This window comes from Phyllostomus discolor, chromosome 3 (assembly GCF_004126475.2).
Source record: "Phyllostomus discolor isolate MPI-MPIP mPhyDis1 chromosome 3, mPhyDis1.pri.v3, whole genome shotgun sequence".
Classification (NCBI taxonomy): domain Eukaryota; kingdom Metazoa; phylum Chordata; class Mammalia; order Chiroptera; family Phyllostomidae; genus Phyllostomus; species Phyllostomus discolor.
Genome location: NC_040905.2, coordinates 52,296,572 through 52,323,372, shown reverse-complemented (window position 1 = coordinate 52,323,372; position 26,801 = coordinate 52,296,572). Strand labels below are relative to the sequence as shown.

At 37.9% G+C, this 26,801-nt stretch overlaps 1 protein-coding gene across 3 annotated transcripts in view; it reads right to left on the bottom strand.

The window, feature by feature from the left end:
* VCAN (versican) overlaps positions 1–26,801 on the bottom strand; it is a 104,791-nt gene that overhangs the window by 20,203 nt on the left and 57,787 nt on the right. For all 3 annotated transcript variants that reach the window (XM_028530751.2, XM_036020495.1, XM_036020496.1), the window contains 5 exons: positions 16,743–21,971; positions 13,494–13,607; positions 12,185–12,298; positions 7,064–7,222; positions 5,492–5,574 (listed from right to left, as the gene is read on the bottom strand). In XM_028530751.2, coding sequence (XP_028386552.1) covers positions 5,492–5,574; positions 7,064–7,222; positions 12,185–12,298; positions 13,494–13,607; positions 16,743–21,971 — 5,699 coding nt within the window. The remainder of the gene's footprint in view (positions 1–5,491; positions 5,575–7,063; positions 7,223–12,184; positions 12,299–13,493; positions 13,608–16,742; positions 21,972–26,801) is intronic.

The following is a 26,801-nucleotide window of genomic DNA, read 5'->3' as shown; positions in this document are numbered from 1 at the left end:
CCTATTTTTTCTTCCTAAAGTTTACTATAAATGTGTTCTTTGGACAACCGTGGGCAAAACAGCATCATTGCCAGAAGGAACACTGTTATCTTTGGGTTAACAACTTTAGTAAGATGCATTCATTGTGCTTAGCTATAAATTTCTTCCTTTCTGAGAAAGATTTTTTCTTGTCACCATATTTGAAATCCCACCTATTATGTTTTAATGTTTTTCATACTGGTACAACTTTAAATAAAATATTTAATCTAATATGCAAGAATCGCCACAAAGAGATTGAGCCAAAAGACTTCATTGGTCATTTTAGGATTCGAGAGATTGCAGCTGAACAGTTAAGTTCGTTGAACAATGTATGGCTATTGAATATCATTCAGAAAACATTTATTAGGTATCTATTTTTGTCAACAACTCTGCTAGGTGTTAAACAAATAGAGATGAAAGTTCATCTCTGCCTCAGAAAGCACAGTGGCAAGAAATTACCCCCAGAGGTCTGTGGTAGGATGGGAAGTGCCCAAGGAGCTGCAAGAAGGCTTCCTGGAGAAAGGGGACTCTTGGCTAAGCAAGGAACTGAATGCTTATGAAATAAAATTAGGGCAAGGGGCATGAACGTTCTAAGTACCAGGGCAAGTGTATGCAAAGTCCTGCAGGAATGAGATGTTCTGGCTTATTCCAGAGAGCGTTTTGAGATGGGATAGCATAGGAAGTGGCAGAGGGAGTTGGTGGACTTGGTATGCCATGCTAATACTCAGACTTTTACTGAAGGCAATAGGAAGACATTGAAGAATTTTAAGAAGGGAGTAACAAGAGTTCATAGCAAGTAGAGAGGAAGGTTGTAGGCACTGAAAACAGATCTGGGGGAAAACACTTCAGATTAGTCCTTGATTTAACAATAAGTTAAGGATAGAGCTTAAAAGTCAGATAATACTGTAAAAGCTAGATAAGAAATATTTGTTTAACTTTGCCAGCTTTAATGTGTATTTAACTTGGATGGTTTAACTTAGTGTCTTTGAAGACATTACTTGGGTGACAAGGAAAGTATTTCATTGTTGAAGTTATTTGTCAAGATTTCTAATAAAGCACTTGTGGCATTTCACTGTTATAGAGATCAATAGTCAAGTTAAAGAATAACTGTGAGTAGAAATCATAGCTGCTGATAGAATTAACTTCATGACACCCAACTTGAAGCCCAGGTGACAAAGTGAAAATGTAGATGTGTTCAGAGAAGACAACCTTAACACAAATCACAAGGGGAAGCCTAGAACTAATTTTACACACGAGTATCCTTTCATGAAATTTACTGGTCAAACACACCAAATAAATAATAAAAAAGACTTACAATATAACAAAAACAGGAATTTGGTGTTTTGTTAATTATGTCAACCTCCTATTAGAGAAGCCAATAATGGGGAATGAATTAATCAGAATCTGAAGAAGAGAGGCAATTTAGAATATTTGGACAAATAACATTGTTAATATAGCATAAGCATGGGAGTTGAATTAGTCTAGCTGTAAAGCACAATCACGTTAAATGTGTTAAAATTATACTGAAAGATGATTGAAAGCGAAGTTTAATTATTTCAAGAAAAATAAATACTGAAATCGAGACCTAATATAAACTTGTTTTTACTGAATATTACACTGAGTAACCAAAGGTAACATACAGTAAATATCAAAGGTTCCTTTTGTTTTGACACTGCTGTGCCTCCTGAGAAGGATAAGCTCTAATCAATCTTTCAAACCGAAAATGGAGTGGGGGTGGGAAGGAGAGAAATCACTCTAAAATATAAACGAAGTCCTTAAAATTACACACAGTCAAGTTAACACCATTTCCAAGTGTAAGCAGATACTGCTTTCCCGGGTGAAGAGTTTACTATTAGGGGTACTTTCAAAAGCAAGGCACTTGGAATAAACACTGAAACAAAGGAGAGCTATTTTATTCCAAGGCCTGTGCACATATGGAACCTGTTAAGGGGACGGTGGCTGCAGGAAGGACTACAAACGAGGGTGAGAGTCACCTAGGCTGTCCCAGAGAGGAAGGGATGGGGCGAGGGTGGGTACGGAGCAGAGAATGGGCCAGAGATCAGTCAGATGGGAGTGAGACCGGCTGTGGGGCAGATGGTCTTTTCTGTTCCAAAATGTTCAAAGTTAAGGTACACTCCTTACCACACTTTCATTTTATACAAAGAGTGAACTAAGAAGAAACCAAGTGTCTGTCAGAGTTTTTTCTGGAGTTACTTGTGTCATTTCTTTGATAAACTTTGCTTGTTTATATAATTCATTTGCTGCCTTCTTCAACCAAGGCCCTCCCTGGGGGCTCTCTTCATAACCCTGGGCTTACAGTGAAAAATGTCAATTAATTAAGAATAAGGTTCCTGTGCATATTTTGTAGTTATCAATGTTAGGTTCCCTTCCTGTGAAAATTTCCAGGGAAGATCAATATTTTTCAACAAAGTGCAATGCTTGCTTATTTTCCAAGTTTAAGATCAGTCTGATTATGGAAATGGTAGTTTTCACAGTCCATTAAAAATTAATGGACACAGATGAAAAAAAAATGGCTAACTTGCCTTGCTTGAGCAGAGTGGAATAATAACAATTGACGGGCCAAGCTAACCTGACTGGCACCTGACAGGGAAGATGAATTCCCTAAGATACATAACAGATCTTACATGGCTGCCAGATGGAAGTCAATATTTAGTCTCATTAATCAAGCTCACAGATCTTATAGGGACACTGTGAGAAATAAAAAGCAAACAAGAGAAACACTTCTTTGAAGAGCTGAACTCCTAATGGGGAGGCCAGGATAAACGTCTATAACACACAAAAAATGCTAAGAATGAAAACATACAAATCAACTCTATGTAACCAATGAGAGATTGTACATAGTCAGGGACTTGTCCCAATCAGGTCAGTATGTAGCAAATGCCAGGCTTTACATACACTCCACCTGGCGAGATACAGCTATTCCAGGATCAGGGCTGGTGCATGCAGGTAAACTACGGCATTCTGGCTTCGATAGTGTAGTTGGGATCTCACATGGACCTGCACTTTTCACTGGGCTATTTATAAAGGAAAGTCTCTGAGAGAAAGACTTAATGATAGGTATCCTAGGAACCCAATCTATCCCACAAGAAAGAATTAGGCATCAACAAGAGAAAACTCATTAAATACCTATATGATATGATACACATTAACAGAATTATGAATGGTTTTAACTATCTGTAATATACAGAAAAATGTCCTTTTAATTTTTATATTCACTTATAAATTAATAAAACAAGTCTATCTTCAATTAAAATTAACATGCAAGGACTTGTGCCATGCCAACCACTATTAATCTAACTGACCAAATTTATCCTCCTTAGTTACAACAAAAAGAAAACATATGGATGCAGAAATTGCAGATACACCATCTAGTGCGAACAATTAGAAGAAAATAAGACTGATTGATCCAGAGGCTGTGGTTCATATACCTGACTGGGAATGTGTTTTATGGACAATCAGCTTTCTTTGTGTTTTCTGATTCTTGCCAAAGTATCTACTTATGAATTTGAATGACAAACAGTGCTGATTAAACATAAGGAGTCAGGACAAATAAAGAGCAAGTCCAGCTTTATTGCAGGGTTGCTAAAGGCAAAATGTAATAAGGATACTCTTTAGAGTCAAGGAAATACCAGCTAGAAAGGCCAATGGCTTTGGAGACAGGCCTGAGTTCAAATACTGGCTTCACCTTTTAATAGTATTGTGGCTCTGCACAAATATCTCAGCCTACTGACCTTTCCTTTCTTTACCTGTAAAACACCTAATGCCTCCCGTAAAGGTTGTTACGGGGAATAAACAAATGCAAAGTCCTTACTTCAGTGGATGTCATGGATGAACTAAGGAGTAGGAGAAGACACCCGTGTAAAAAAAACCCAGAATTATCTTCTGGAGAGTGGGCCCCTTGTAGTACAGGCTTCCTCTGTTAGACGAGTGTTCTAAAAAGCCATTTGTATCAGTGTATCAAGTGGCGTTGTTGTGAGAGGCTGCATTTGGCTTCAGTAAATTTTTTTGCAAACTCAACATGTTTCCCCATTGCGTGATGGGTGATTTAAGAGTGCACCCACCCACACCACACAAAATGTTCAGCAGTTTTTGACAAAAAAGGCATGGCCCCCATGAGCCACCCTCCATATTTACCCTTGACCTGAGTGATATCATTTTGTTCCCCAGGTAAAAAAAGTTCTCAAAGGGAAACATTTTGTCAACATGGAAGAGGTGAAACAAAAAAGAGAAGAAGCCCTAAAAGCCATCAAAATTGATGAGTTCAGAAACTGTTTTGAACAGTGGAAAAAAGTCTCAATAGATGTACTACATTAAATGGAGAATACTTTGAAGGTGACTTAAGTTTAAATGTGTAAGAATAAATACACAATTTTTTTATAAATAAATTCTGTTTTTTGGAGCCCTCCCTCATATGTCCGCAGAGCACAAAGAAGTTTTCCTGGACAGAGTAGAACTTCCAAAACCAGATTACTTTGGCATTTGTTCTAAAATGAACTTTACATGTTGCCAAACTCATTAAATTAGATGAGTGGTAGCTAATGAATGAAATTTAAGCAGCTAAGTAATTCACACCCCCAAAAGAGCTTAACAACTATTTTCACTTTTCTTCTTGTTTATCTAACTTAGAATTTAACTTACACGTGCTGTCTAGCCCAGCGCATCTCAACTTTGTGTGCATTTCAGCGTCACCTGGGGACCACTCAGAAAACACAGCTGCCAAAGGTTCTGCTATAATGAATTTTCACTGAGTCCTAGGCAGCTGTTGCCTTGTTATATCCCCCTGGTGATTCCAACAGCAAGGGCCTAGACTCACTGGTATAGCTAACCACCCTTGAAAATTTTTGGAAAAAAAAAAAACAGCTTTATCTATCCTGTCTTAAGAACCTTATTCCAGCCTACTCGAGATAGTGGCCAGTATTACCAAATCATTCCTTTCTTTATAAAAAAAAAACATATAATTAGTCAGCAGAACTTGAATGTAAGGAAATTCATAAGATCACAATCCAATAATTTTTTTAAGATGAAAAAAGTGGGCATTTTTTCCTTGGAAATATAATGAGTCAGGCCTTATAGCAGATTTCCAGTATAATTATGTAATGGAGAAAGGTATTTTTAAAGGCCTTTTCTCTTACAGTTATTCTTTTCCTTTTCATTTTGAAGCTATACAAAGCCAAGATAACTATCTTAAAGACAGACTACAGGCAATTCTGATTATGCGGTTTACCAGTTCAATGGAAATCTGATACAGTCTTCTTGCAGAGAGAGCCACAGTGATTGGAGGACTGGGGTTGGATACATTTTCATGGAACTCTAGTCTAACTCCCCTTCGTTTCACTGAGCGACCCTGAGCAAGTCCCTTAACTGGTCTCCAGTCTAACATGTCCTCTGCACAATGCAATCAGTGCACAGCACCAAGTTCTTACAATGGGCATTACGTTCATCAGCAGCTTACCAGTGTGCTGCCATCAGTCCAGCGGAAGTCATGCTCAAACATCTTGTCATTGAGGCCTATCCACTGGTAGTCATGGCCCACGCCTACAAAGACGGTAAATGACACAGATATCTGTATTAGTTTTCCAACGTATGGATGGAATGTAGTAAAAAAAAGGATTTCAGGGTGAATCATGCATCCCCTTTTCTGGCTGAATTTTTGTTAGGTTGCTCATAAAAATATTTCATGGTCTAACTTACTTTTGTTCTCCTGCCCAATGTGCTTTAAACTAAAAAGCTAATTTGCAAACATTGCTAAACATAAAAATATCAGACATAGACAATTATTTTTAAAACAATTTATTACAATTAGAATGTTTTTATTCATGCTTCCTGATGATAGAAACTTTGGGTTTATTTTTTTTATTATTATGCCATTAGCAAAAAATTCAGTGACTCAATAAAACAAGACAGATCTTACCCATGCTGGCTTCACTTCAGAAGCCATGTGTTTGTCCTAAACACAGCAGCTGAAACACTGAATACCCATGCCAGACAGTTTTGCAGAATTTCCTCAAAAATAATGGCTTTTGCCATAAAATTAGTCACAGGTAAGCATACCAGGCAAAAAAAAATTAAATGAACTTCTATCCAGATTGCAAATTAATAATCACATTTCTAAATGATAGCAGGCATTAGGAGAACATATTTAAGCAAGCATCAAACAATGCTTTATGAGCAAAAAAAAATCTATATATTTGCTATGTAAAACTTAGCTGCTCTCCTCTTTGCTATAGTTTAAAGAATTAGTAAATAGCTTTGGTGGTAAGTTTCATAGCATTGTCTCCATCTATTCATTATCATAATATGAAAGTCCACTTTCTATGCTCTAAAATAATTAGAAACTTGGATGAGAATGAATGATGTACAGAGGATAAAAATAGGGCACTATTAATTCAATCTTAATTACTGGGACAAAAATAACTGAAAGCAATGTTCTCTTTAACTTTAGACAGCATATGCATGTGCATATTCAAAACAGAGACCACATAGGCAATAACCATCAGAATAATTATATTGGACCATAAGAGGTAACCATTTTTATAAGTCAAAAAATGATCAAAGCAATTTCATGCATTCAATCTGTAGCAGGGGTGTCAAACTCATTTTCACTGGGTGCCACATTAGCCTCATGGTTGCCTTTAAAGGGCCAAATGTAATTTCAACTCCCTAACAGTTAAGGAGTAGTTACATTTATACAGTCCTAAAATTATTTCAGGCCCTTTGAAGGCAACCACGAGGCTGATGTGGCCCCAGGTGAAAATGAGTTTGACATCCCTGATCTATAGCATGCTGTTTCACCTCTTAGTGCTGGCTAACCAAGAAATTCCTTCCTGTGGTATCGTTGAATGTTTCCCAAAATGGGGGACTCATATAGCGGAGATGAGTTTAAGTAGTTTGCAAATGAAGGACTCAAGTTGAATCAGAAATGAGAAAGCTATTCTTTTTGCTGTTGGTGGTAGATGGAGAGGAAGCTAAGAAGGCGGTGAAGATGAGTGCAGCTTCAAGAAAGCAGTGTGTACTTGGTACATACGATTCACAAACATTTGTTCTTCATGAGAGAGAATGCTTGTGAGGTGGGCGCCCTGTAGACGGCACTCCCGCTCAGCTGCATCCCACGTGCGTCGATGGGCAAAGTACTTGTAACACTGCCCTTGGAATTTGTGCCAGCCGTAGTCACATGTCTCGGTGTCTGGGCAGAGATAAGGCAAGAGGCTTAATAAACTCACCTACATCATTTAAACTTGGCTCACCAATCCAAGAGTGAACTGAAGACCCAAGGTATATCAATGTAACATCCCTGCAGTAAGGGATTCATAAAACTTGGTCATGATGACAAAGAAAGTATGATGAAGAGGGCCCAGCTGATTCCTGCCCAGCGAGTGGCTGTACAGCAGGTCAACAGATAAGGTCTTATCATTCTGTTCAACTTTGTTTTGTTATCATGTAGATGAAATGCTGTGGGAACTTAACTCTTGTTTTATCAACTAGCCTCTGCTTAGGCACAGGCCTGATACACTCAAATGAAATAAAGACACCATTTCACTTAAAGTCTTTAGAACCTGGGGAGGATGTTTCATGGGGACTTACTATACATTTTTTTTTGCACTGAAAAGACAGTATTTCACTGCAATTTCCTTAAGTAAAGGCAGTTTTAGCAGGAGAGAACCTTGGAGAAGAGGCCAGTCAAGACCTCCTAGGCAGCAGTGTCTACCGGCTTACTTGTGAAGCAGTTGGGCTAATCCCTTACAAATGAAAGTTTTCTGAAGAGCTTCAATTAAGTGATAAGAATTCCAGCTAATAGGATTCTGAATGCTTGCATAAGGACTTCAAAGGTCTGGCAGTAGTCCCTTCCACTTCCCAGAGAGATAGCAGGTGGCCAGTATCTGGCCAGGTAAGATTTACAAACAGAAACAAATCTTCATCAGTAGGCAGCCTCTGGGATATAGCTAAGGCTGCATGCCTTCCTCCCAAAATAGCAGGAATACAGGTAACTGTAAATGCAAATGTATCCAAATTTTAAGTTTATTCAAAATGACAAAACCTAAGTCCTTTAACTGCATTCCTAGTATTCCACCAAGCCATTTTATTTGGGTTGATAAATATATCTTATCTTTTTCCCTCTTTCACAACGAGCGCACTGTAACCAGTGTCCTGGTAGGAGGAACACATTTTTTCAATACATTTAGATTATACACTGGCAGGAAGCTTCAGCTGCACTCCCTGGTTTGCCATTTCTAACGTATTTTCATAGGAAAGCAGCCTTGCTCATAGCGCTGCAGTCAGTGGTGATCTCCCTTCAGACTCGTGCGTTCACAAGTGGGGTTCAACTCTATTTGATAATAATACATAGAAATATTTTTTATTTTATTTTTATAAAATAATTCTCACAAATATATTTAAATATTACATGTCAAACTAATGAAACTGTAAAGTTCATAGCATTTTAAGGACCAAGAAAACTTTCCATGTTACCTAATGACCATCGGTTCTTCCCTTAAATTTACTGATCAATTAAAAAAACCAAACCCTCCTCCATGAAATAAATGCTTGTTTTACGTATCAGACTCAGTGGCTAAATTGAAAGTCAAATTGCCTGATTCTCACTCTGTTTACTCCTCTTTCTCCAATTGTGGGAACATGCACAATTGGAAAAAGAGGAGTAATGAAAGATGAAATTTTTTCATCTGAGAGATGAAATTCACTTTTCTCTGGCTTCAGTTGTTTGGGCCATAATCATATGACAGATGCAACTTATCTCTGAGAATAGTCTTCATTTCAGTTTAGTCTATCTGGCCTGTTGTTTAGTTACTGCCAGCTGACTAATTGGTTTAAACCATGTGCACTAAAGGCTTTGAGCTTTATTAAAGTGCTGTTTGGAGACGCCAAATCTCATAGGAAAGGACAAGAGACACAGCTAGATGATTTGGTATAAAAGTAGCACTCAGTGCCCAAGAATGAGGCATATTTTGGTTACTTGGATGTAGTAATTTTCTTTTTGTGGAGTTCTCATGAAGGACTCAGAGCTGAGGTACAAGTGGTGGGGAAGGAATCAATCTTCATGTAGGAGAGGGTTAGTTTACATGGGAAGAAAACTGGAAAAATTTTTAGAACACTCTTACTGCCAAAGTCAATAATGCGATATTATAATAGCACAGTGTTCCTTAACCTTGGAGATTAGCATTGACTTTAAAACACACAGTTTAAAATTCTAGAGGATCCTGAATTTACTGAATAATGCATCATAAAAATCCCTCTATATATTCTTTCTTATCTTCTATTAACCCAATGGTTTTGGTCTGGTTTTATCTTTTATCAGGAAAATAGATTATCATTACTTTTCCTTTTACACCCATACAAAGAACACATGACCATCACACCTAGATCCACGACCACATCACTGCTACAACACCTTTCTCAGTCAGCAGGCGCACACATTTCCTGTCAGAACAGGGCTCCAAAAATAGGGGCAGGTTTTCTGTTAAAACTAACAGGGACAATGTATGTATCTGTACTAAAATACTACTTGACAAAGAGACTTTTTAAAAAGCCAAATACCCACACTGATTCACTGAACTTTTATTCAGTCTATGTGTAAGGAAGAACAGCGTGTCGGGCAGCATCTCCTGGGGTTCTCTTCCGAAAGGAGGTATCAGAAGCAGTCTGTTTACCCTATCTTACCTAAAAGTAGTGTAACACATATTTTATTTATTAAAAGGCAACCCTTTTTGGTGATTCTGTCTTAAAATTCATTTGACATGGAAATACTTTTCATGCTTTAAAACTCTGGCAGTGCACAGGCTGCGTTACAAAGCCCCAGGTGTCGTTTTGCCTGTGCATGCTGGCGGGTGGGGGGGTGGGGGATGACTCCTGTTCACGACCACAGGAGGTGAAACTGTCACTCTTAAACAATCTCACGAAAAATCCATTCACTTTATGATATGCATGCAGTGTTTTCAACACCTCTGACAAATAGCTGTCAAGTCTTAAGAAATTGTCAACACTGAGGCACTTCTCACTGGCAAGCTGTATCATTGACTTTGGCTGGGGGCAATCTGAGTGTACAGAACTGTCTTCCCACAGTTCTGAGACCCCAGCTAGATCTCAACTCTGTTATCATTCCATCAATATGTAGCCCCATTCCGCAGTTACTGGGAGCTGGGGTGTTACTAAGGCAGAGAACAGAAAAGGTCAGCTGAAGAAACAATGACCCAGTCATCACTGAAATTTGGACAGAAAACTGTTTAGACAACAATGCTGCTGTTAATGAAGAAAGCATTTGTTCTTAGGCAACCTGAAAAAGAGCAGAAAAAAATCTTTCACAGTCCTGGCAGTAAATCACAGAAGCACAGCTGCATCTGGTAAACAGACTGGGGTGGCTCTTTCTCAGCATTGCGTGGATGAAAGTTAAACTTGCTGTAAGATAATACAGAATGTACCTGAAAGTTAGGTGGTACCAGAAATGAGAGGGAAAAATAAACCTTTTTCATGACAAAATTCCTTTAAAGAGGTGGAAAAGGTAACTGGGCCCTGGATCCACCAGGTACACCCATGAACAAAATCCTTATTTGTTTGAGCTACCTTAGAAGAGGAACGATGTTGTAAAAAGCTAGGCTTTAAAAGGCAGTTTAGGTTCATTTTTCCCACTCTCTAATTTATTAGCTGTGTGACCTTGAACACAACCTTGCTCCTCTCTGAGCCTCAATTTCTGACCCATTTATAATACTGCATAGAAATACTGTGTCAACCAAATGCAATGATTCACCTGGAAGCATTGGATTAACTATAAATGATCCAAAAAATAGTATCTCTTCTTCTGCTCTGCCAAGAATTGGGCTGAGTCACCAAGGCCAAGGGCTGTGTCTACATTGTTCGGAGCTCTGTTTGCAGTGCCCAGGACAGTGCCTGGAAAACAATGGGTGCTCCATGAACACCCATCAAACAAATGGTTTTTTGAATTGCTCCTTGTGCTTGAAATGAAGGGCAGTCAGAATCATTTAAACATATTTTAATAACTCAAGTGTATCACCCTTTCTTTCTTCAACAAATAGCATTTTTCTCACTGTTTTACTTTAAGAAGGGAAACAATGAGAAAATTCCTTAGTCAATTTTCATATTAGCCTTTTAAAATTCTGAAGCAGATTTATGCTATGCAATAAAGAGAGAAGGAAAAAAACCCTTAAAAACTCAGCCATCAGCTATCCCCTTCAACTGGCAGTTTAATACAGGCTCCTTTTAGTTTTGCTTTAATTGTGGTGACGTCTGGACTAATGCTGAAAAGCAGAATGTAGGGCCAGACCAATGTGTCTGAGTGTCTAATACATTTTCATTCTGTCTGGTGAAATGGAAGTTTGGCACTAGGCACTTTCGTCAAAGCCAAACCACTGTATGACTTTAAGTAGAGGAAATTGATATTCCAAAGTTTAGTGTGCTGAGCATGCAATTTGTTTCTGATTGATGGACAAAGAAATGTTACCATTAACCACCTAACATTCACTCTCAGGTTGGCCATAAAATGCAAATTACAGGGATCCTGAGATTTAAGCCATCGTGCACCTAGACCTTTCATTCAGAAAAAGTAAATGCTTCTTCAGTAGGAAAATTCCCTGTTGAGCAGATCCACAGTATCTTTTACATAGTGTTTGCCAAGCCAAAGTTAATGTATTCTAACAACTATATAAACTCATTCCCCATAGATGATAGACTGTGAAAAATAAGCCCCTTGAGTCACAAGTGCTTAAGGGGAGAAAATAAAGGCAACGAATATTGAATACTCCTCAATACAAACCACATACATGAATCAAGGTGTATTTCTAATTTGTCCTCAGGAAGAATACTTATAACAATGTTCCTTTTTTTTTTTTTTTTGCTATCTAGTCCTAAATTCAGTTCAGTGTGTCTGTGGATAATTGTATTCTATCAGGAAAACAAAAATGATCAAGTCAACACTAGCTTTCAGATGTTGTGGACTATGGTCATGGCAGGAAACCAAATGTATTTAGGTAACTTGTGAATTTCCTCTGCTTGAAAGAATATGCAGTGTGGCCAAAATTACTAAAACATCCAAATCATTATAGCAAAAGGCTATCTAGAAGTAACATTCAAAATGAAGTATCAATAAGGTTCATTGTACAAATGCTGCAATAGCGCTTACCTTGCTCACAAAGTGCACCGACATAGCTGGGGAGACAGAGGCACCTGAATGTATTAAAACCATCAACACATGTGGCTCCATTGCGACAGGGGTTAGAGTGACATTCATCAAAATCTGCAATAAAGTCATGGAAGGTCATAAGAGTACTTTCAAAAAGAGTCAAAGGATTCTTCTGTTCAGTGTAAGGCTGCTAGATAAAATACAAGATAGCCAGTTTAATTTGAATTTCCGATTTAAAAGAAAAAACATTTTTTTTAGTATAAGTATGTCCCATGTTATATTTAGGGCACACTTAAAATTTTAAAAAAGTATTCTTGTTTTTCTAAAATATAAATTTAACTGACCTCCCTATTTCTATATTAGATATTTGCTAAATACCTGGCAACCCTAAGAATATTTCAAAGGTATTAGAGGAGTGTCATTGTATCCATTTCTTTTAAATGAGTCATATGAGCCTTAAAATGAACAGTTTTAGTCTAGCCACCCACCCCAAATCCTGGCTCATGCTTCCACGACCTCACTCATGGAATACTGAAAATACCTAACAGCCTCCCAACCCCTGCGTCCTTCCCTCTTCACTCCGCTGTCACCTTCTTTGAGCACAGTCATGGCAGTTTTACTCTTCGCTTCCAAACACACATATATTCAGTTATTTAAGTACTTTGAATCCACTTTAATGTAAAATGAATGCAGGCCAGATAGATGTGTTGTATATATATATAGTGTTTAATACTCAATTATTCCTTAAATATTATCTATTGCTATATCTATATCGCCACTAATCAGCACACAACTAAAGCTTACTAACTCTGTTCGCTTCTTTTTTTAAGATTAAGTACTCTTTTGATATGACATTGGCAATTTTATTCCACTGCTTCTGTGGGCCTTCTTTATTCAATCAATATGAGCTAAACTTCTTAGTTTTAAAATATGGCTTTGTAAAACTCTGTTGTACTTAAATGGATCACTTATTGATCAATTTATGCAGATTTGGAGAATAGGTTAATATTTTTTCTTAATACTGATGCAACTTTATGTTTGTAGAAAGCCTATCTGTAAAAAAACACAAAAACACATAGCTGACCTCAGTAAACTTCACTGAGTCTTGGTTATATGAGCAAAATTCAGTAACCATCTGTGCCCATTTTCCAGAACCTACTTAAATTATACCGTGATTGTAATTTCACTGAACAGAGTTCGTCTACACATGGGTCTCCCTGAAATCCTCCAACTGATTCGAGCAATGTCAAGTCTCCCCCAATATGCTTTTTGGAAAAGTACAGCACTCTTCTGGGCAAGCACGTCTTACCGAGTTCACAGCGGTCACCACTGTATCCTGGCACACAGGTGCACACATAGGAAATTTCAGTAGAATAGCAAGTGCCTCCATTAAGGCACGGGTTCGTTTTGCAACGATCAGGTCCTTCATGCACAGGAAAGTAAGAAAAGTAATTAGGCTCATCTCTAACTTTCAATGTATTTTAGCATAAGATGCCCCTTATTGCTACCATAATATATAAGGTTTACCATAGCAACTTAGAGATACTACACATAAAAATTAACATTAACTTTACTCTCTGGAGTGTTTCTTGGCATTATTAACAAAATGCTACAAATTGCATCTATTCATTTCTGGGATTCAATCATTATTATTTTAAACAATATTTTGTACAGTATCTGGCAACTAATATATTCTACTGCAGATTTAGTTGGCATGATAATGGCAATTGATTTTAGTCAAAATGATTACACATATGTGCACAGTGAATGGAAATGTATTCTTTTAAACGAGGTTAGTTCATGTGAAATGGCTGGATACACAGAACATGCATTCTTTTTAGCAGATTGGCTTGTTACCATCATTTGAATTATTATTGCCTTTTACCACTTAATGCTCAGAAACTGTTTTTCTTCGAAAGTGTGCACTGAAGTCTCTTCTGCTACATTAATATGCTTTTTCCAAAAACACGTTCCAAATGTACTCCTTTAAACTATACTTGAAGAAAAGCAACACATGGATTAAACTCTACTGTATAAAAACAAACCCAGACACAAAAACCTCACCTAAAATGAAATCCCCAATTTTCATTACAGTTTTTCTCATTAAAACAAAAATAAAATTAAAACCCTTAGCAGATAAATATAAAGGCCAGAGACACAAATTTATGAAGAGAAACAGTTTAAAATATGTTTACTAAATGTAAATACTTTTAGACTATTTGAAGTACATATATTATTCTGTAACAAGTCTTGGATGTTTTACTTTTATAGCTTATATTTATGTGAATATTTTTCTAGAATTGCTTATTTCGAAATGTTCAGAAATATTACACTTTAAAGTTTCATAAAATTGAGATATATGGTTATATATGGGCTACAACCTATTTTCAAGAATCCTAAGACCCAAAACCCTGAAATGATCACATGTGAAAAGATGTCTACTTATAAAACATGAACTTAAGGACTATCAGGATATAGAAGATGCTGCTATAGAAGATAAGTGAGTTTTTTCTACATATGAAAATCAAACTCAAACTTTCTGAGTGTTAAGCAAATTTGAAACTACTAGAAAGCTGGACAGATTCATAGTCGCTTTGTGTAGGTTCAACATTAGGTTAATTAGGTTAAATCAGATGCTTACACCTACTTCTCCAAAAGCTACTCCAATTCTTCTAAGACTTTTTCTCACATAGTCCTAACTATAGAAGCTCCCTATAGCCATTTTAGCCTTCTGTCTTTCCAAGTACTCTGCCTAGATGATGAGGCTACAGTCCACAATGCATCTACATGTTGCCCTCAGTACAAAGTCAACATGACACTTAGGAGAAAGCGCTTGGTAAAACTGTGACGCCCCACACACGTGTGATGTACTAGTCCTGTTCCCGCCACAGACATTAGATGCCACGCTGAGTATGGAAAAAGGGGTTGGCAAGAAAGGGGGACTTTCTATGAACTTAGAGTAGCTTAGATTAGGAGAAAAGTTTTATTTTTATGGTCTTCATTCTTCTCTACACAGTTTGAATTAATCTCTGAAAGTTGAATCTGCAGCAGATAAACCAGGCAATACAACATGAACAGCCGTTCACTGAATTAATCTAAAATGACAGTGTGTTTTGCAATGAAGACACAAACTCTAACTCTCAGTAAACAATGTGGACTGGATAACTGGTACACATTTTTTATTCATGTGTCAAACTTAATTCTCTCTCAATATATAGTTATTAGCAATGATTTTTACATCATATTTTCACCAACCTGAAGTATATTTTAACTAAATTACAAAAGAATAAATATTGGCCAGATTACTTGCTTATGAATTACAGATTGAATATAGAGTGACGACAGAAACAAATTCATCAACCACATTTGATATATTTTATTCATAAAATAAGTCATTTATAAAAGTTGCACTTTATGACTGTTTATCTGAAGCACAACAAACTAAAGCATTAGTGGCACAAAGGGTGATATAGAAACAATCAGAAGAATAATTCTAGGTATAGCCATGCTGTAAAGCATGCTCATTAAAATAAAACGTATTTTCAATCAAACAGCCTTTGAAGTACTGATTTTTTTCTTTTCCTAAGTAGTAGCTGGATGGTGACAGTTATTTATAGATTCCACTGACATTGTTGTTCTCATAATATTCCTGGAAAACCACCATTACAGAGGACTTCTCTGTATTATCTGTCTAGATTAAAAGGAAAATAATTTTTAAATGTAAATATGCCAAGATTGATGGTTCACATATCATTAACTATCAATTATCCATTTTTATATTAATAGGAAACCAGCAAAGATCAGTGGAAAGACCATGGACTTTGGAATTGGGCAGATCTGTGTTCAAATCTCACTTTTCCCCTGGTGTGTGGGTGGGTCTGTGCAACCCGGGGGCAAATTACAGAACCTCTCTTATAAATGGGGAGGGCAGTACGTGCTGTACAGCTTTCTTTGCAAAGGTCAATTAAAAAAACAGAAATCCTCTTTCAATACTAAATGCATACCCTGAATACCCAGTGTGTCCAGGCACTGTGTTAGAAGCACTATGTAGGCTATCTGGAGCAAGGACATTGAATAAAAATTGAAAAAACAAATATGAATGGAAAACTGATATCGCACAAACTATGTGAAATGCTTATTAGAGCTATTCACTACTGTCAAAATTTAAAGGCCTGACAAGGTCTGGCCGTGAGAGATTTTTGAGAAATTTTTTTCTTTTTAAAATTAACACATGTGGCTATGGGACGTATGAGAAAGTAATACTGTAGTTGTGAGTAAAACGAAAATTAACTTGTATACCACTAACATTTTCAATTTTTCCTTGGTGCAATTATACGCTGTTTCTAAAACACACAAAAATACAAAGCTCAGAAATTATCTATACTTACTTCCTTTGCATCTCATTATGGACTCAGTATTGTGGCCTCGCCTGCTGCTTTGTGAGCAGTGTAGAAATCTCCCCTGATTTAACATCACAATAAAAACTACATACATATATGTTAGGGCCGAGGGACTATTTCCAGGTTTGGAAACAGATTCATCAATGTTGTGACCTTACCTGGTAAATAGACTGCTGTGCCTTCCACTGACTCTTCATTCATGTCAATCAGGAAACGGGTTTCATTAGAAGTTTTCAGAAAGTAAAGTGATGGTGTTGGAAGAGAAATATTTAACTCTGCAGTGCGTACTGTTGCCTGATTATTGGAGTCAAGAATTATCGCTGGTACGAGCTGCTCTGATGCTGCTACTGTGGAATCCTGCTCTCTGATCAAAGCTGCTTGTGTTTCAGAGTTTATTTCCAGAGAGGAAAGAGCAGTGGGCTTCCCAGAAGTCTGTGGGCTGGGCTGAGGCACCACACCTGCCTCAGCCCCATAAGCTGCAGAAACAGAACTAGAGTGTGGCCACAGTGTAGCACCTTCTAACTTAATTTCCCCTGCAGCTGTGACAATACTTCCAGCCTCAGGTGTTCTCTTACTAGAAAATACCTCGATCATTTCTCCAGAAAGTTGAACGTTGGTTTTGTTTGGGGAATCTTGGAGAATCTCAGTTCCTTCTACAACAGTTAGTTCTGTGGGAGAAGCTTCCATTTGTTCTGATAAAGTAGATTTATTTTCAGCTTCAGAAAGCTCTAGTTCTGTGTCAGAAGGTAAGGAAGGAGGCTCAGTTATGTGAAAGTACTCTTCACTTGATGGTTTGAAATTCATTTCAATATTTGCAAATTTTCCTGGGGACATTCGAGATGTGCTGGCACCTACTCCGGGCAGAGCACTTGGCTGAGGGCCCTCTGTGTGTTCAGAGGCTCCGTTGCCTAAATGGACAGTGAACGGAGATGACGGTATCTCAGAGGACAACTTTTCAAAGGCCAAAAGTGATGATGTTGTATCGGTGTAATCTGAGGGATTAGATTCTTCCACCACATTAGGTGCTTCTGTTAAACTCTGAGCCATAGGGTGGACAGTACTAATACTTACGTGGGGGGTAGAATCTGTTGGTGCCTCCCCAGCTCCTGAAGAGAGCTCTGGCTGGAAAGAAGGGCCTAGATATTTCTTTTCCTCATACTCTTCCTGTGTCCTTTCCAAATGACCCAATGTTGATATTACTTCACTTTGGTCTGCAATAGCTTGACCATCAGACAAAGTGCTTGATTCAAAGATATCTTCCAGGGCTTTTGCTTCAGTTTTTGGTTCTTCAGTATTTGGATGAACTGTGGCAGACTTACTAGGAATGGGCAGGGATGTTGCTGTGGAAGGTAAAATATCTAATTCTGTTTCTGTGCTTGGGATGGGGATCTCGGTTGTTAAGATAAAGCCCATGGAATCAAATTGGTTTCTGTCTTCAGAAATCATGGATTCATTATGCCCTACCTGAGTATAAATAGCCAGAAGACTATCACCAGAACCTTCTAAGTTTTCCTCAGTTAAGGAAAGGTTAGCAGCTGCCTCGTACTTCTCTTGAATTTGAGCACTTTCTTCAGTATTGCCATGTGGTCCTGCCGGTGTCTCTGGATCTATTTCCGTTTGCATTCCAAGGATGTCTTCATACACAGGTTTAGTGTGATCAATATCTATGATAGTATTTTTATCCGATGTCAGCCCAGGTAGAATGTCAAGGACAGTGCTCTCTGTAATTGTCAGTAATAAATCCTTGTCCTCTTTGTCCAGATCTATAATAATATTTTCAGTGGCTTTTTTTCTGTCAGGTTTCAAGGTGGAATCCTCAAATTCCCTGTAATGGTCTTGGAAACTATCTGCACCTTCTGTGGACCTCTTATATGACATTGTATTTGATGGCGTGGTAGTTGGATCTGTGGAGCTTTCGTTCTGCTCTAAATGAAGAGGCATCACCACCGAAACTGTTGGGAATCCGTCAGCATTAACAGCTTTAGGACTTGAGACCTCAGGATATTTTTCCAGGGATCTATTAGAAACAAATGTGGTGCTTCCTTGCCTGGTTGCCTGAGTAGTTCCAGAAGTGTGGACTAAATCAACTATATCCAATTCCCCAGATCCTTCTCCAGAATGTTCATAAAACAAGTCAGATGGTTCTGGTGCTGATGTAACAGATCCTTTGGTCATTCCAAGACCATAAGTTCTAGCCAGAAAATCAGTGGAAGAGGTTGTTGTCTCCCTAGTTTCTGCTACTGAAGAATTCTTGTTAGAGACTTCTTCAAGAGTGGGTTGTGGTTGGCTACTCTGAATTTCTTCTTCCCAACTGTGAGTCTGATTTTGAGGATGTTTAGTGTCTACGGAGAAAGTAAGAGTTGCTATAGAGGGTCCTTCTGTCCTGGTGTCACTTAAAATTTCTAGTGAGGTTGTGCTGGATGCTGTTTCACTATCTTCAGAGATGCTGTCTGTTTTAGAAAAGGGTGATCTAACCTCCTTTGCTGCATTTTCCATTCCCTCATAGTCTTCAGTGGTATCACTTGAGATGCTAGTTTCTAAACTTTCCACTTCAGAAGTCTGGGGATATAATGTGCTAATGATTTGTTCCATTTCAGTAAAATCCACTGATATTTTAGTAGGCAAAACTTCTTCTCCTGATCCCAGGCCAGAGAATACATTAGTATCTGACTCTTTAATTATTGGTCTCGTAACTTTGGGAAAGCGTTCGACGCTTTCTTCGTGTTTGATTGATGAATCTGTAACTATGCTTTCAGTTAATATAGATTCAGTCACTGAGGCAGTAGCTAAGAAAAACTGGAATTTTTCAGTAACTTCAGGGAGAGTAGTATAGAGTTCCACATCCTTTGAACCTGGATGTGGAGTGGACATGTCAACTAAGGAAATGCCTTCCTCCTCCTCCATTTCTTTATCAGTATGATACGTTTTCTTGGTTGTTAGTGTAGAATAACCTGCAGTTCTAAATCCAGTTTCAATAAATGTTTGTGAATCAAAAATTGTTTGTTCTGGTGCAACAGAGCTTTGAGAAGATTCCAAAGATTTTTGATCTTGAGTCTTTTTCTCTGATGCTGTTTTGTTTTCAACTTCTTGTCTTACAGAATTCACTTCTTGCCTGGACCACAGTTTGGTTGGCTCCATCGTCTGGGAAAAGTCTGTTGAAACCAAGCCATCGACATTTATCTCCCCCTTTTCTGTTGAAGCTTCAGTACTTTCAGATTCTACTCTTGGTAAAACAGTGGATCTCTTATCAGCTTCCTCAATAGTACCTTCCTCTCCCGAAACTTGGTAAATAAATGGGGATTCTGTACCAAGAACACTTCCCACTGCACTGGAAAACACTTGGTCAACAGAGCTGTTGACTGAGACCACTTGCTCCCCGGAGCCCTCAGCTGAGGCTGTGAACTCCTCCCAAGGGTAGGCTGACGTGCTGACCAAGATGTTACCGGGTCCTTCTGTGTCAGCTCTGTGATGGATGTGAGCTGAAGTAGGTATTGCTGATGGTAAAATCTGAGTATCTTTAAATGCCGCATCTCCGGAGCCTTCCATCATCACTGTTTCTTCTTTTGTTACAGGATTAGATACTGATGAGTATTCTCTAAAGTCACCACTGTAATCTTCCTCCAAAGGAAAATCTGTAGAAAAGCCCTTTATTTCCATCCCATGATCTGGCTCTCCTAAAATCTCTGATACAAGGTTTTTCTCAGATGTTTGGCTGACAACTTCAGTAACCTCTCTGTCCATCACTAGCCCTGTTGGCTCAAAAGGGAATACAGTTTCTACATGGGGAGATGAGGTACCAGCCATTTCTTTTATAATTTGAATTTCAGGCTCTAAATGTAATGAAAATGAAGAGACAGTGGTGGTCCCTAGGTCAGCAGCAGCTTCTCTAGAGCTCTGCTCCATAAAAGGAGGGGAGGGGTTACCCAGGATGGAGAACAGCCCTTTCTGAACCCCAGATTGATTGCTACCGCTGGGTTCACTCATCTCTGCTCTCAGATTGTCTAAAACATTTGCTTCTGTAAAGACAAGATTAGATTTCGTCATTTCCCTTTCAGACTGCGTGGGTGTTGTCCAGGATATAAAACTGTTCCTGGTAGCAGATGCTGAATCACTAGATGTAGCTTCATTTAAGTTTTCTAATTGAGAGGGTAAAATTAATTGATCTGATCTCTGTGTGGGCAAATGTGGCTGAACTGTAGTCATTGTACCTACAGTTCCCTCCTCCTCATCTTTCCTGTGCTTTCCCTCAAGAGAGGTACTGAAATCCCACTCAGAAGTGTCTGCTTCTCTTACAAATTTGGTGGGCACTACTTCTGTAGAAGGTTGTTCAGAAACCAAGTAAACGGCAGTTGCAGGAACATCAAAAATGTTGTCTGTGATTATTATCTTGCCAGTGTCTAAAGTAACTACAGTATCTGTAGTATTTCTCTGTGATAAATCAGTTACCACTGTGAACATTTTATCTTTATCTTCTTCTGCTTCCCCAGAGCCGTCTGGAATATGAATCGAAGGACTCCCAGAGAGCTCTACAATTTGCCCAGAGGTTATTTCCAACCAATTCCCCACAGTGGACAATGGGTCAGCAGGCTGGGTCTTTCCTGCTAATGTAACAGATACTTCCTCCAGAACATTTGTTGACATAGAACTTGGAACTGTACTTGGGGTATATATGATAGAAGTACTTTGTTCTGCTTCTTCGCCAAATGTTACTTCTGTAACCCTTGGAAAGATCATTTCTGGGGATTCTGTGTCAATGGCAGCATCTCCTGAAGACTCTTCAGGAAACGGAGGTACAGGTTCAGTATGATCAGGTACCAGATGATCAAGTTCAGGACCTTTCTCCGTGGCTGATTCTGGTCCCTCTGTGGCTTGTCCTTCACGCACTGGGACTGTGGGGAACACATCAGGCTCACCACTTGAGAAACGTTCTGGTGTTTCAGGGTAAATCTCAGGCTTCCATGTCATTTCAAGCGATTCAGTTGTTTCTTTAGATTCATTTGGTCGCACAGCAGTAGATGATCCAGTTTCGGCCATGAGAAAAGGATGAGCATCACTCTCACTGCTGTCTGAAAAATTCTGAGAAGGTGCAACACTTTCAAACTGGCCACGCCTGGCTTCTGCCGCCTCTGGGTCCTTGGGCACTGTGGTGACTAGGTGTTTCCCATTTATGTACTGCACTGATGGGGTGGTTGTTAGGTCAGTAGCATTTGCACAGTCCTCGTCTTCTTCTTCATCTTCTTCACTGTGGTACAGATCTAGGTCAATTAACTCGGGTAAAATCGCAGCAATTAGGTCGTGCTCTGAATCTGTTTCTTCACTACAAGGTTCATCTTCTTTAGATTCTGAATCTATTGGATGACCAATTACACTCAAATCACTCATTCGACCTGAAAAAAACAAAGAGTTTTCACAATACTTAAATAAAACAGGTGGCAGTGTATGACAGAAGAAACTGATAGCAAGGCTAGCAGATTACATTCACACACAAGGAAGGGTTCAAATCTTTCCACATGAAGTACAACCACTCTTCTACACATGGTCCCCAGTCTTCAGATTTTCTGTTTTATATCAATGATAAGGAAAATAAATCCAATTTGAGAGTATAAAAACAAGGTATGAAAACTCTGACATGTTTTACAAAGCAGTGTCCATCAAATGAAACAAGCAATCACATATATACATCATAAAGGTGAAATATGGAAATCCATCTTTGTGTGAACTGAAAAGAAAATTAAAAATTAAGATCATTTCACTTTGTCATTCAGAAAAAGCAATTGGTTATTGTTCTTTATATAAGGGGATGCCTAGTGATCCTTTATTCAATAACAAAATGCGAAGCGATTCCTTTTGGCCTCTTGTCATGATTTGTCTTAAGAAGACTGTCTTTAGAAAAGTAGAGAAGTTTCTTTCTAGCCCTTTTACAGTGCAGTGAGAATCCCTCCCCAAAGCAACAGTGAGAAAAGACTTGGTATGAAAAGGTGCCCATGGGTGCAGCAACCCTTGAGGAAGACAAAGCAGAACCCAGGGACTGCACAGAGTCTCACCCTCCTGCCCCCAGAAACATGGCGCAGAATTATTTTCAGCCTAGCCCGGATCCCTGCCACACGTGTTCAGGCTGAAGGTGCTCAGGAGGAACCTGAGAAGATCACAGGAAGAATCATTCCGATGGAGCCACACCTGACCCTCATAGTAGGGAGATAGTTCCTGTTGCAAGAAGCCGCGCCCTTCCATGTATGAAAGGATCAACATCTAGCCCTTTCTGATGGTCAGAAAAGACCCTACCGAGAAGGAACCGGTATTGCCTGATTCTTTATGTATCAACATAAATATAGATATATATGAATGATCAATAAAGACTCTACGAAGCTCCTTCTATATTTTTAACTATGGTTTGTTTAAAAAAAAACAAAAAGAACAAGACCTTCATGTAGCTAGAAGACATATACTATATTTACATTTATTCCTTTCACTAATAAAACAAAAAAGAAAACTTCTCTGTATTCCGTCTTACTGTAGTATCTCCATGAAGGACCATTTATGTAGGGATAGCTCACTCTTACCCAAATTACACATCCTTCATTGTGAATTTCACACATTTCTTATGTCTCAATCCCATTCCGTGCCACTCACCCATCTTTTCAACTATGTAAGCAAGGCTCATGGGTACTCAAATGAATGAAAAAAATTCTACCATAAGAGAAGTGAGGTAAATGCCTGACTCTAGTGCATCATAAAAATACAAAGTGAATACTGATGATTGCTGCCATAGCTGATGCAGCTTCTAATTGCCAACCAAGAAAATGACTAAGTGCCTTATCTTTTTTCAAAAAGTGTAATTAAATGAATAAGCTTATTCAGTATTAGATCACTGAAGTTGTTACAGTGATCTTATAGTGCCCCAGACTGTGTATGTAAAAGAGGACACAATAACTTACAGATAACAACACTTTTAATAGGTGAAGCCTACCTGTCGCTGTAAAAAAAAAAAAAGAGAATTCATATGCACATGCATTTATATGTCTGTGAGACAATGCATTTTAAATGCCTTTTATAGAAATGAATCTCAGGAAATGTCACATCAATAATTCTATCTAATCACCAAATTAAGTAGCTTCTCATTGCTAATACTATTTGAATATAATTGAGTTAAGCTAGACTCTGTTAAACTATTCCATACGTCATAGGATTTAACTGGAGCTTCAAAAATGTGCCTATCTTAATGTTTACAGTACATCTGTTTTACCCTCAACCCTTTTCATTAGGTGTCAACAAAACTAGAATTCAAATTACGTATCACACACACAGACACTAAATTCACATAGCACCTTTCATTTAAATACAGAAAGAATTTTAAACAAGAAACATGAATCTGTGTCTAGAATATAAAGAATCACCACCACATTTTTTGCCTTTTTATAAATAATGGAGATAAAACTAATCATTCAGCCAAGCTTCTCCAGCCAAACATAAGGACCAATAAGGAAATAACTGTTCAATACCATTTATTTATAAACTCTTAGGCCAGGAACAGGATAAAAGCACTCATTGTAATTATAGAATCTCTATGAGCTTCTAAATATATTTCTTACTTCTAAAAATAATATTTGAAAAACCTAAACTGACATAAAGATATTCCATGAACTTGTTAGTGAATAACTATAGAGAGAAGTTCCATCAGGTATGGTGTTGGCAGCTCTAAAAATAAGCAGAGTGGAGAAAGCAGAGAGAGAAGATGCTAAGGTTGCCAGGGTGTCAACGTGTCAAAGAAACAGACACATGTTCACCTAATGTTTCACAAAAGAATGAATACTTAAAAACAGAATGGTTTTAAAGAACACTAATTGAGAATCGACAACTTATATAATAATTTCACTGACTATAAACTCTTATTATATCTACTTAATTCAATTATATTCAGCAAATTTAGCTCCAGTGAACAAAGCATAACATTCTTGGACTCCATTTTCCACTTGGATAATGAATTCTAACATTTCTTATTACTGATAAATCTATGAAGGTTTCCCTGGGCACATTACACCATAATACCAGAATATTTTGCCAAAAGACTCAACTGTTGGGTGTGGTATATCCCATTTTGTAATCTAAATAGATATTACCATATTTCAATCACAGCAATACAAACATTGCAGAGAGATGACCTTTGTGTACCCTTTACAAACACAGCTCGACTGCACACTGGTTTTGCACATAGAATTTAATTAACTACCACAACCATACCTGCCACCCAATTGTGTTATCTCTTCAGGAGCCAATTGACTGCACAGAACTGACTGAGCACCGATTATGTATCAGATGGTATAGCAGACACCTGCCCACCCACTTTATAGAGAACTAAGATTTCCAAGTTATCTTCTAACTCCTTCTCTCTCTCTTCTGAGTATGTGTCTCACTCTGTTCTCTCAAAAACAAATGCTCTTGCCAATAGATTAGAGACATGGCCTAATTAAACTCCTTTTACTATATTTTAAAAACAAATATTTTGAGTGTACATGTCTGAAACATTACATTTAAATTACAATTTCTTTTTTCACCTGCATCCCAAGTATCTGATCTCACTTGCCTTCAGGATAGTAGAAAACATAGAATCAATTTAAGCTCTTTTATGCTTCTCACTATACCACAAAGCTGGCAATGACCAAAGAACCACAAGCACATGATAATGAACAGTGACTGAAAAGGAAAAATTTATTACGAAGTGTGCTCATTTGATGTTATAAAAATGTTTCACTAAATGTGAATTCTTAAAGAAAACAAAGATACACAATAACAGTTGGAATTACTTTCTGTCCTTTTTCTTAAAGGAATATTCTCACAATTAACCTATGAATATTCATTGTTTAAGTACGTTTACTCAACTTTCAAATGGTTTCATTGGATTTCTTAATATCATTGTAAGGGTAAGGGAAATGTTCAGTGCCTAGGACTCTGAAGTTAATTTTTTCTGCCAACAGATTCTCCACAGAAATTTATATTTTATCCTCTTAGTGTAGTCAATTGCTCTCATACTTTTTAAAAGTCCCACAAGGGTATGGTGGTGAAGTCTGTCTAGCAGAGACAGGTGAAGTCTTTCTTGCCACAGGTGCTCCCGACATTGCCACCTCACATCCAATCCCTATTCCTATTTGCTCTATTGTGTCTCTTCAGTTGCCAGAATTACTTCTTCCTCCCCCCTTTTTGTTGCCACCCCTCACCTACTACACATGTTATCAGAAAGCTGCAAAAGCTGCAATCATCAAAACTTAGAAAAGTTTCTTTGTAGGATATGGTGGTAGGGTGAGGTTGGGGGTGAACACCAGTGCTATTGTGAAAGCAGGTATATCATTCCAAAATTGTGATCTGCTCTGTTTTGTACTAACAGTGCAACTTGATGGAGCAATTAACATTCCCACCTCTTAGATGAACATGTCTTTATAAAAGACTGCTCTATTTCAGAATTTTATTCTAAAGGTAATATAACTTTTATTTGGATTTTAAGAGCCAAACCACAGAACTCTACACAAGTGTATGTATAATCTTTTCTATGTTTATATGAATGTATTTTAACAGCTTGACTTGAATAAACTGGTACCATGGTTAATAGATTTTTTTAGTGGCCTTTCACACCAAGCTTTATTGCTAACTGACCTCAAATTATTCATCAAGTATTTTTAAGTGCTTCATGGCAGAGTTTTGTAGATGTAGCACAAGCCCTCCAGTCAGACCGTTAGCAGGCACAAGACACAGTTGCTGAGATGCACAGGCCACTCACTAACGTTCATGTTCTCTTCAGGGGGGTTGACAATTTAAGTTTAAGGGCTTTCAGTTAAATGTAAGCATATAGCAATCTACTTAGCAGAAATATAATAAGCAACAAAAAGTCTTGTTTTCTTGTATTAAAAACACAATAGACAGTCACACAGAAGGATGTGAGAAATACCTATAGCATTTAAATAGAAAAAACTTGAAGTTTTTAAATATGTTTAGGTTTTCTAACACACACCTATGAGACCTAATAACCACTCCAAAATGAATGTTTCAATTTCCTTCACCTTTGATATGTTCTTAATTAAAATTAAAAGCTAACTTGCTTCCTACAAAGCAGAGGAAACCACCTAACATGAATTTCAACCGGATTACTTCAGATATCCTACATTCTTCAACATTTTAAAGATTTGAGACACTAAAAAAGGTGCCAACTCAGGATATTTTAAAAAAAT